This window comes from Condylura cristata, unplaced genomic scaffold, assembly GCF_000260355.1.
Source record: "Condylura cristata isolate star-nosed mole 26May11 unplaced genomic scaffold, ConCri1.0 scaffold00032, whole genome shotgun sequence".
In the NCBI taxonomy this organism is placed as follows: Eukaryota; Metazoa; Chordata; class Mammalia; order Eulipotyphla; family Talpidae; genus Condylura; species Condylura cristata.
Genome location: NW_004567133.1, coordinates 12,931,676 through 12,943,304, shown reverse-complemented (window position 1 = coordinate 12,943,304; position 11,629 = coordinate 12,931,676). Strand labels below are relative to the sequence as shown.

The 11,629-nt window shown below is 52.7% G+C and overlaps 1 protein-coding gene across 1 annotated transcript in view; it reads right to left on the bottom strand.

Annotated features, from left to right (window-relative positions):
* Positions 1-580: 580 nt before the first annotated feature.
* PLA2G10 (phospholipase A2, group X) overlaps positions 581-11,629 on the bottom strand; it is a 32,208-nt gene continuing 21,159 nt past the window's right edge. The window contains exons 2-4 of the mRNA XM_004691749.2: positions 8,769-8,919; positions 7,205-7,311; positions 581-1,543 (exon numbers count right to left, since the gene is read on the bottom strand). Coding sequence (XP_004691806.1) covers positions 1,401-1,543; positions 7,205-7,311; positions 8,769-8,919 — 401 coding nt within the window. The 3' untranslated portion in view covers positions 581-1,400. The remainder of the gene's footprint in view (positions 1,544-7,204; positions 7,312-8,768; positions 8,920-11,629) is intronic.

The following is an 11,629-nucleotide window of genomic DNA, read 5'->3' as shown; positions in this document are numbered from 1 at the left end:
TCACCAGAGACAGTGGGAAACAGAACAGGCGGATCTACTAGAAAACACTTGCTGAGGGGAGCAGTGGGGAGACAGGAGAGGCCTGCTGCACCATGTGGGTCAGCCCCGTGGCCGGGGATCGAACTGGTGCTGCAGTGGCTGTGGATAGCCTCATAGCTCTGAGACTTAACCCCTGGCACCACTAGGGAGGCCCCACTACAGCTACTTAAAAAGAAGTTTGTGAGGTTCTGTCATGATCTGGAGGGAACCTAGTGAAAATGACACTGGACAGTCAACTACATCTCATAAAATGATACAGAAGACTGATGGGCAGCCCAATAAGATGTGACCAGAGTGATTTTTTTTCCCCTTACATTCCCCAGTTATTTTAAAGTTTTTATTTTATTTATGCATACAGAGCTGGGGGACAGGCCAGAGGTACAGGGACGATGAGAGGATTCACCAGAGACAGAGTGGGGAGCAGACAGAGTACACTGCTGAGGTGAGCAGAGGGCAAGACCAGATCTGCTGCGCCATGTGGGTCACCTCGTTGGCCGGGCATTGAACTCACACGAAGCGGCTGTGGCCAGCTTGCAGTGCTGTGCTTTAACCCCCTGTACCACCAGGGAGGGCCAGGAAAGTACATTCTTAAGCTAACAGTTCCTGGACTTGAACCTCACGGGGTAGGTGTTGTTCAGCTTCTTTATTGCCTCAGTCTAGAGCCTAGGAAAGGGCCAGGTGCATATTAAGTAGGTGCTCATTCATACCTGACAACCTGCCGTCAGGAACAGGTAAGAAGACAAAGCTTAGCCTTTTTCATAAAGGTCAAACCTCCAAAATGGGCAATAGGAAAGGGCCCTCATTCACTGCCAGCTGGGGCTGCTGCTTTGGGTCAAGGCCCAGATAGGGTCTGGCAGGTCTGGGAGGCCTGAGAAGAGTCTTTTAACAAGTTTCCCCAAACTCCGAGAAAGGGTGGGAGGGGTCGTTCAATTACTCTGGGAGTGGGGAGTGATGGGAGCAAGGCATGTGCAATTAAGGGGAGCCCTTGAGAGCCCCCTGCCTCATTCCGCTCTGCCCAGTCCTGAGGCCTGCAGTGTCCGTCTTGTCCCTGCCTAGCAAACTAGCTGCCTCACGAAGTTCTTTTCTGCAAGAACCTCCACTGTCACAGTCCCCAACAATGGCACCAGCCTTAATAGTCATAAACACAGTTGGGATTTTGTAAGTCAGTCGTAAAACTTGACCTTCATCAAACTGGACACCAAAATAGCTCCGGCCCAGGATCCGGAACAGCAGAGAGAGCAAACACAGGGCTGCAGCTTGAACACTGGACCTCAGTTCTCCCTTGCAAAGGACTGAATGCTGCTGTTGATTAGAGAAAAGTTTTATTTCCTTGTGTAAAAGTACATTTCCAATCAAAATAGTTAGTCACACTTGGGCGACTTGACCCCGCATAAGAATTGGGGGAAGAAGAAGTACTTCATGTTGTACTTGGCTTTGGCTAAGCAGTAGGCAAACTGCTGGTCACACTTGCACGAGAGGTCTTGGCATTTATTTTCCACTGGGCCTGGAAGAAGTGGGGAAACTAAGGTTAGAGCGGGGAACTGCCGGGATCTGCAGACAGACACAAAGGGCATCCTAGGAAGGTGCCACGTTGCCTGGAGACCTGACAGCACCCCCAACCCACCCACCCCCCGGGGATCTCCACAGCAGCAGCCCAGGAGGGAGCTGATGGCCTCCACCTAACAGAAGACAGGAGTGTCCAGGGAATTGTTTTCAAATGAAAAGTCCAACGTCCACGTAGACCTTTTGAATTCTTTTCTGCATCCATACTGCATTACTTCATGTGAGGATCTGTGTCGAGAAGATAGTAGTTCCCTGGCACCATCCAGGCCGTGGGGGGATGGCGGCAATGCGGCTTCTGTCGCGTGACCTCCCCTGACCTTCTGAGCCTAAACGGGGGCATTATCTACTTGGCAGGGCTCTGGAGGGCAAAGCCTGTGTCAAGGGCCCGAGGGCTGAGCACAGGACAGGCACTCAGGGAGGGCTCCGCGGTCTCTCTGTCCTCCTTCCCCAAGTCTCTTTCAGATGCTCCCGCCAGAAACACAGCTTGTTTCAGGTGAAATCAGGTGTTCCACCTCCCCCTCCACCCTGGGCCTACTCTGTAAAGAGAGAGAGGTTGCCACTCGGAGGTCAGTGTCCTGGCTTGGGAACTCCCCTACTCTATTCCTGATGGGCTACAGCGTGTGTGACCTTCACATCGTAAGGTCTAGAAGGTGGAATCTGTCACCTAACCATGCCTCCCACTGTCTCTAAGTGAGGGCTTTTACTTGTTTACTTAAGTGAGTAAAGTCCCACCCCACCCTCCGTGAGCCCTTCCCAGTCCCTTCCAGAGGCCTGTGAGGCCTACACTTCGGAGTGCTGTCTGGCCAACGAGGGCAGCCGCCAGGGGCCTTTAGACATGCACCCTTCCCAGCTCAGCGTCCTGGTGGCAACATGGGGGTGGGTAATAGTCTACTCCGAGTGCTGCTGGGAAAATGAAGAGGCCGAGTTATTAACATGTAGGCTATCTAGTAGGCGCTCAGTAAACAGGAGCTGACCCCCCAGCTTATCTTAAAAGATTCCCCCCTCAAATTCATGTGTTTCTTGGAGATCCTTGGCAAGATGAAGCACAAGAGTCAGAAAATTCATCAGCCTCTCCACACCCAAGAGAGCTTGGCAACACCCAGAGAGGACACAGTGACGGGTGTGGGTGTTGAGCTCCAGGGACCCTGTGACCTTTCAACCCCTCCCCAACCTCTACAAATAGATTTTCTTTGATGTCCTTGCTTAGACAATAAATGCCCATTCAGGACAAGTCCTCTAGCCCACTTTCTGGTTGCCCCCCAGCCCTGCCTACACATTTCTAGAGGTGCTGCCAATGTAGCATTTGACCCAACAAATCAAGGACTCCAGGCTGCAGAAGCCTCACCCAGCTGTGCCAAGATTTGCAAACAGCCTCGGGATACTGGTGACCTGTGCCAACTCTGGATATCACAGAGTGGGGATGAGAGGTGGAAGGCGGAGGCCAGGGCTGCTGCCCAACATCCACAGGACACCCCACAACTGAGCTCCATCTGGCCCCAACACCTGCACTGTCCAGAGGGAGAAGCTCTGCCATCGGTTATTATCCAACTTTAGAAGAATGAGGTCAACTGGTATGTTCTAAGACGTCCCAGACACAGCGCCAGAAATAGGATAAATGGGCCCTCCCCAGTGGCACAGCGGGTTAGGATGCAGCACCCCACGTTGTCTCTGGTGAATCCTCTCACCACCCCTGAACCTCAGGCCTGTACCCCAGTTCTGTATGCATGAATAAATAAATCTTAAAAAAAAAAAAGAAAAAAAATGATAAGATGTAAGTAGTGTGATCTGATCGTTGCTATTGCACACCTTTAGATTTGGATGCATTTATACACACATCTGGAGGAGGTGCGGCACATAACAGGTTAATTAACTCTGGGGATGGAGCACAATTTACATTTAAAATATTTCCATGGGTCCTCCTTGGTGGTGCAGCAGGTAAATGCAGCACTAAGAAGCTAAAGCCACTTCAGCATGAGTTCTATCCCCACCCCGGAGGTGACCACATGGCGCAGCAGACCTCTCCTGACCCGCCCGCTGCTCCCCTCAGCAGTGCACTTCGTCATTCTGCCTGTTCCCACTCTGTCTCTGGTGAATCACCAGAGCCTCTGGCCTGTACCCCAGTTCTGTATGTATAAATAAATAAAAATCTTCCCCCAAAAATAAATTTAATAATAAAAAAATATTTCCGCAATGTTTGATTTTTTCATGGCAAGCATGTATTAAGTTTGAATCAGAAAAAGCAATGGAGGTGGTGGTAGACAGACAGGAAGATCACAACAGTACGTCTTGCAATCGGTAATAGGACCCAGCCAGGGCAAGAGCAAGACTTCCTGCCATAAACATTCCATGTGCTGAGACCCAAGAGATAGGGCCCTGGGGAGCACAATGACCTTCTGGGGTGGGGACTGCTGAGGAAGGAGCTGCAGAATGACACACCAGCTGGCTGGAGGTGAGCTGGTCAAATAGGGTGACTGGTACCCCAGCCAGCATCTGCCCCCCAGCACCCATCCATCAGCAAGGGCTGCACCTCCTCTTCCAGCCAAACTTGTGCAGAGGCCAGCCCCAGCGTTCACCACTCACAAAGACCACCGCCTCCGCCCAGGGCTGGCTCCCCCTCTGTCCCCTCCAGGATAGTTCCTTGCAGCAGCCAGAGCGGTTGGGTTACAATGCAAGTCAGATCCTGCCTCTCTGCTCAAAGCCTCCCTGGCCCCCAGCTAGCTGAGATGGAATGTGAAACTCTCACCCCGGACATCACTGCCCACTGCTCTCAGCCCAGGTGACTCTGCCCCAGCGTCCCTCTCGTCCCCCTCCCCCTACCCAGCCCCACCTCAGAGCCTTTGCACTGGTGATGCCCACCACCTCCTCATGGTTTCTTTCATTACCCAGGTTTCTGCCTCAAAAGCATCTTATCAATGAGCTCCCTGACCCTACTCATTCCCTACAAAAGAACGCCCTTCACCACGTACCTCTGCTTTTTTGTTGAGGCAAAATGCCCATAACATAAAATTGACCATTTGGGCCATGTTGAAGTGCCCACATGCTGCTTAACTATGGGGTTAATACACGTGAGGCTACTTCCTCTCTGCTAACGTCTCAGAGCATAACCCAAGCCTGGAGGGCCCAGCCTCTCTCATGCCCAGGCTGCCGGGACCATCGTTGACCAAGACATCATTAATTCACCCACGGTTGCACATTCACAATGTCATGTACCCATCCCCTCTCTCTACTTCCTAAACATTACCACCACCCCAAGCCCATCAGCAGTCACCCCTGCTCCCCGTTTCTCCTGAGTCCATTCTCCCTGCAGCCACGAATCTGCTTTCTGTCTTACGGGTTTGCCTGTGCTGAAGATTTCCTTTAAATGACTCATATGTAATGTGACCTGTGGCGCTTTGGTCTGCTGCCTGCACCTGGTTTCTTTCAGCTCACCTGCTGTGAGCTTCAGGTTCCTCATGCTGTAGCCTCATGCTGTGCTGACACCTGCTATCTTTCCTGACACACGCACCGGTAGGCATGGGGTACAGGCCCCATTCCCCACCCTCCTCCTAGACTAAAGCCACCCCACTCTGTCAGCAAAAGCCTAGCAGATGGCTGGTGGCGCAATGGGTTAAGGCGCAGCCCTATGAGGCTGTCCGCAGCCACTGCAGCACAGGTTCGACCCCCGGCCAGGGAGCTGACCCACATGGCGGCAGACCTCTCCTGACCCACCCGCTGCTGCCCTCAGCAGTGGATTTCAGTCAATCTGCCTGTTTTGCTCTCTGCTCTGTCTCTGGTGAATCCTCTCACCCCTACGCCAAGTCTCTGGCCTGCAGCCCAGTTCTTGTGTGCATGAATAAATAAATCTTTAAAAAGAGCAAAGCTAGCAGGAAGTCTGGGAGCCTGGTGGGAGGAGAGTCTCAGTACTATTCTTTGGGAGACTACGGAAACGCCATCCGTTTCCCCAGATATTTCTACAAACGTGGCATCTCAATTTTATGATTCCCATTTTACTGATGAGGAAAGCAAGGCACAGAGGGATTCAGAAACTTGTTCAAGGTCATGAGCTTGGAAGGGATGTGCTCCCACCTTTCCTGAGCAAGAAGGAAGTTTCACAACCACGACTTGATCTCACTATGCTGTGACCTCAGAAACCCAACAGCATCATGCTAGTCAATAATGAAGAATTTAGAAGGAAAAATGGCCCCCAGACCTGCCAGTAAATATTATTGCAGGCTTAAAATTGTTTAATATATTTAAGTCAAACCCCTAAGTGGAAAATGGGTCCCACCTGTAATTAAATAAACAACTATGTTCAAAATATCTCCAAACAGAATAAGAGAATATTTTTAACCAAAAAAAAAAAAACACATAATAGATATTTGGTTCTTCTTGTTTGGTTCGGGGAGGGCACTTCTATAAACGGGCAGACTCCACCTACAGACAAACCAATAAATATTTTCCAAAACCCTCATTTCTCCAGGGTTAAGAATAAGCAGAACATGTAGGTTAAAGGGAGAAGGGAAAGGTCTTTAACCGATTTCCCACTCAAGGTCCCGCTCCGCTCTACCCTCGCAGGACCGGGGCATTTGGGAGACGGGACCGCTGGGCCGGGCAGTTGGGCGGGAGCTGTGCCTGGTGTGGCACCGCGGTGCTAGGCAAGTCACTCCCCTCTGGGTTTCAGTTTCTCCAGCCAGAGGACGCTGTCTGTGGCACTTTCAGTCCTAAACACTATGTCTCCTTAGTGATTTGACTGTGCTCCTCTGCCCACTCCTAGTTAATCCTGAAGGGACAGGCTGAGATGCCCTGTGTCTGTGTAGGAGTACCCTAAGGGGCCCTAGGAAAGCCCTTCCCTCCAGGGCAGACCGATCCACAGAAACTGGAGTGTAGAGGAGAGTCGTACCAGACCCTCAGTTCTCTCAGGGGAAGGAGTGGGGGTCAGAAAGAGGTTCAGATAGGATGAGGGAGAAAGGGGAGAGGAAAAGGGAGAGTAACGACCCCAGTCAACCTGTTTATCAAGTTATAAACCCCTTCTCATCTTTGTAACAGCCTTCTTCAGGTAAGGAAACTGAGGCTCTAAGAGGCCACTGATCAAGGGCAAGTATTTCAACAAAGGTATCAAGACCTCTGTTGTGGTCTCCACAAACGGTGCTGGACAGCTGGACAGCCACAGTGGCCCAAGTCCTCTCCGTCAGGAGTGTATCCCTACGCGTCGTTTTCTGAGCTTTGTATGTGCAGAGGTGCAGCCATGGAAAAGAGTGTGTAACTTTTGGAGAGTTTTTCTTTCTTTTTTTAAAACGCAATCGGGGTGTCCTACATGCCACCCCTCATGTTCCCAGGTGGGCGTCTGGCCCTGCCTCACCCCCCTCCCGCGGCAGGTCTCCACAAGGAGGACACATGGGTGTCCTGTCAGATGCCTGCTGTCCTTTCTGTCCTTGTGGTGTTTGTCCAGGCAGCAAGAGACAAGCCTCCCGTTTGGTTTTCAAGTGCTCAGTGTAAAAGATTACTCATGTCAGAGGACCCTGAGGTGGGCTATGGAGAGCGGGAAGAAGCCGGGGAAGTATTCTGGCTGGGCCCAGGGTGCCCTGGGGTGTGGGGGGTCGATGCAGGCAGGGCTGGAGCTCACCACACAGGACCTTCCCGCTGACGCACTGCCAGGAATAGCTGTCCACCTTGGGGCTGCAGCCGGCCTTCTCAGTCCGCGCGTAGCAGCAGTCGTGGCGCTGACAGCACCTGCGGATGCACAGGTGTGGGTGGGGGAAGATGCCCGCCCAGCCATCCTCCCAAGCCAGGGCTGTGGGGAGGGAGAAGCCACCAGGGAACCCCCTCCTGGGGCCCAGCCTCAGCCCCTGAGAATCCCTGTTGACCCTGGTGCGACCAGGACTTCCTCCTTCATTCAGGCTCTGCAATAGCACCACCAACCTCCCCTCCATTCCTGACCGCCTACCCACTGCCTGCTTTTGCCCAAGTCCTGCCCTCTGCCTAGGACACCTTCCTGCCGATTCTTCCTCCTTAGGTCTCAACCCAAGCAGGACCCCCATGCCCAGGATGTCACCGGGGCTCCTACCCCCCTAAGGTGTGACAGTATCCTGTTACACCTCTCACAATCCCAGGTTCCGTCCCTTGGCCAGGTTTACAGGAGGCCCTCATCAGGGAGAAAGTAGGTTAACGGCTATCCTCCTCACTGGACAGAGCTCTGGTAGAGCAAGCTGTTCTGTCTGTCTCTCTGCTGTTCTCCATTGCATCCAGGACCTCAATAAACACAGCTGAGCAATTCTGAGAAGCACCCACAATGCCCCTGGGCCTGCCCATCATTCATCCATGCACTCACTTATTCAGTCACTAGTATTTCCATCTAGCCAACTACCCTGCTGTGCTGAACCCTTGACAGGTCAGCCAGCTCCTGCTCTGGGCCCCAGAAGCTTGCAGTCTGGTGGGGAGGCAGAGAAGCCATCGCCGGTGGGCAGTGCTAAGATGGCTAAAGAGAGGGGGTTCTGGGGGCCAGAGAGGTGCCAGGCCCAGCCCGGCTGCAGAGAAGCCTTCCTAGAAGAATAATACCTGAGTTGCGGGAGCCAGGTGACCAGAGAGCCAGGGGCAGGGGCACAGGGCCGAGTGGGGGTCTGTAGGTGACCCTCCAGGGGTGGAAACAGTCAGGTTCCGCTCCAGTCAACTACCTCCAAGTAGAAGGCCTACCAGGCCTCTTCTGTACCACCATCTGCCAACCACCAAGGATGGCTGCAGAGGAGGGCATCCAGAGAGTCCGAAGCCCTTGGCCTTGCCCAGGCAGCTTATTCAGCAGCAGAGACAAGTGGAGGGGTCGCATCCCACCAGGCTGCATCCACCCTTTAAGTTCATGTGACATGAGACAAGGTACTTAATCCTTCTGAGCCTCAGCTTCCTTACCTATGAAGTGGGCTCATTGTGAGGACTCACCAGGGTTCGCAGAGCAGTTCCTTGAGCTAACTAAGTCTTATCAACTTGATGTCATTCCTTTTTCAACCAAAGTAACCACCCCATGGCCAGGCCAGAAGGCTGTTGGCCCCAAGGTTGGGCCTTCCTGGCCATATTGCCTGTGCCTGCAAGGTAGTTCCACAGGCTAGCATTTTCTTGGTCCAAGCTTTGGGTATTTCCTCATATGCCCTGACCCAGGGGATAGAAGACCCCCAGCCTGGACCCAAGCATGCACTCACCAGTCAATAGTGTCCTGGGGCTGGCCAGAACCACCCAGGCCACAGTAGCAGCCGTAGGTTATGTAGGCTAAAGGGTTGTGGCCATTGGCACACTCCATGGTCGCTGCCAGGTCCAGGATCCCGCGTCGGTGCACATGTGACCTCCTGGAGGCTGGGGAGACAAAGGTGAGAGGCTGCAGTGCCGCGGACCAGCACAGCAGGAGCAGGAGACAAGTTTCAGGGATGGCAATTCTGGCGCAGGGTGGACAAGGATGAGGTTGAGTGACAGACAGACACGACTTCTAGGAGCGCATATCTGAATGTCATTTATTTTTAAGAGTGCAGAGCATTTATACAGTTTTTCTTGGCAAGCAAATATAGGGGTACAATGATTTTTTCAATAGAGGCATGACAGGTAATACATTAATTTCTTTTTGTTTCTGTGATGTTGCCAGGGGCCCGAAACCAACTTGGGGCTCTAGGAAACCACCGTGTATTCAAGGTTCAGTGCTGCTAAACAAATAACCTATCTATCACCTATGCCTTTTTAATCCTTTTAATTACTCTCTCCATTCATTTCACAAACCACCTGGTATATAGGAGTTAATTGTATAATAATATTAAAGATTGTAAGGGAGTTTCTCAGAAGTAAATCAGTATCGAGAATAGAGGAAGTTACATTCCTATCAAGACTATCATTAGAAATGAAGCACAGTATCCGTAGCATTTTTTGTTGTGCATCAACAGAATCAGAAAACAAATCAAAAAGTTACAGTGACCATTCAAGAATCAGCCATTCTTTTATTCTTGGAGGGTCACGTATTCCCCCCATGTGCCCGGTACCTTGACCGTGCCAAGCTCTAAGGATTGCTCACTTGGGCGCCACGGGAGGGGACATGGCACTACAGGTCAGGGCTATCTGGGCCCTGGGAAGGGCACGAGCCTGAAAAGGACCTGGATGCCAGTATGGGTTTGAATCCTGCTTCTCCAATGTCCCAGCTGTGTAACCTTGGACAACTTACTTAACCTCCCTGTGTATTCGTCTCTTTGTACATACAATAAAAGCATGAGGAAACCTTAATTCAAAGAATGAGATAATGCATGCAAAGCCCCTGGCACATAACAAGTTCTAACTATTACTATCAAAGTCCTCAAGGTAGCTGTGAAAGGGAAAACATGTTATAGAGCCACAGCATCTGAGTGCTCACACCACCAGGCCTTCGCATAGGCTGGGCCTTAGTCCAGGAATGCTGACCCTTGTCAACTCCAGAGGGTGTCAGATTGCAAAAAGTTTATCAACTATCTGTCCAGCAGCCTGTGTTGGGCACTGGACCTCAGACATCACTAAACAAGCTTCCTGCCATCAAGGCGGGCTTCTAGGATGATTGTGGGGGGCCTTCTTCTGGGTCTCCCCACACACACACCTCCCTTCTAGATTCAGACCTCTCCTCTGTGCCATTGCCCAGGTACAGCCTCCTCTTGGGGCTGGAAATCCCAAGTCCCAGCCCAGTCATCCCTCTGGATCCCCGCACAGCACGGACCATAGCAGGTGTGATCAGGAACCCTGTGGTTCACCAGTGAGAAGGGGGAGGCCCAGCTGGGAAAGGCGACTCCCACAGCTTCACTGCCAGCCCCACCCTGACCAGACTGGGAATCCCACCCAGCCCAGTGCTCCTTCTTCACGGCAGTGGTCAGGAGCACTGGGGGCCCTGAGGGAGCCACTGCCGCAGATAGGGCCACCAGGCCCACAATGACTTGTTCATCAGAGTTCCAGAGCAGCTCATCCTTCTGGTGAGGGAGCTGAGGTCAGAGCAGCAGTAAGGAGACACCACCCTGTAAACCAGCACCCGGCACTGCCCTCCCAGGCACGGGGTGGTGGGCTGTCATTGGGCAGCTCCGGGCCTGTGGGCAGCGGCTAGCCCATTACATGGGGAGAGCCATGCAGGTGAACTGCAGAGCAGTTCACACCTCAGCGCAGCCTCACACCTCTGACATCGCGTTTTCTCTCGATCATGTTTTCAGCATGCTGACTTAATTGGAGAGTCCCAACTAAGACTCTCAACTTAGTCCCAACTAAGGTCCATTTTTTTTCTCAGTGGGAAAAGGAACATATTCATGTAGAGAGGAGTTACAGAAAAACAAAATGTGAAAGGAGTTTAGCCTTCAAAACTTCACCTCGCCCTCTGGAGACCCCGCTCTCCCACCCACAGGCCTGGCAAGCGTGCCCCACCTCTGTGGAAGCCCCTGGAACGCCCTCAGCTGCCCTGTCCAGGCGCAGCTCAGGGCTATCTCCCAGCAGCTGCTCTCCAGCTCCTGGGGACACTGCTGGCCCTTTCCTCTTCCTCTTCATCTCCAGCTCAACCCCCTCACAAACACCTCGGGCTGCGGTGTCCTTATCTCCTCCCCACCTGGCTCACCAGATTCACCAGAATCTGCCCAGCCAGCCTCAGGGGTCCTTGTCACAACCTTGATTCCTGTGGGGAAGACACTCCTGCCTGGGGCTCCTTGGGCATCCTCAGCCCCTGGCAGTGCCGACTCTCCTGTACACTTGGGCCTTCTGCAAAGCCTCCTAACCTGTGCTCTGCACATAGCTGCACGAGAACAGCCCTACAGAGTCCCTGCCCTAACCCCAGACCCGCAGGGTCCCTGAGAGGCCCCCACCCCCAACCTGATCACACTCTGGCATCTCAGGGTCCTAGGCACAGTCCTATGGGGATCCCAGGCACAGGGCGGACACCTGGCACTGGGTTTGCAAACAAGAAAAACACTCCCTCTGTGCCAACTTAGGCGGGGTGGGTCATTCTGGGGTCTGTTTGCTCTGTCTGCCCATGGTAGTCTCTGCTAGAGCTGCTAGGGTTGTCTAATTTGTGTGTGTGTGTGTG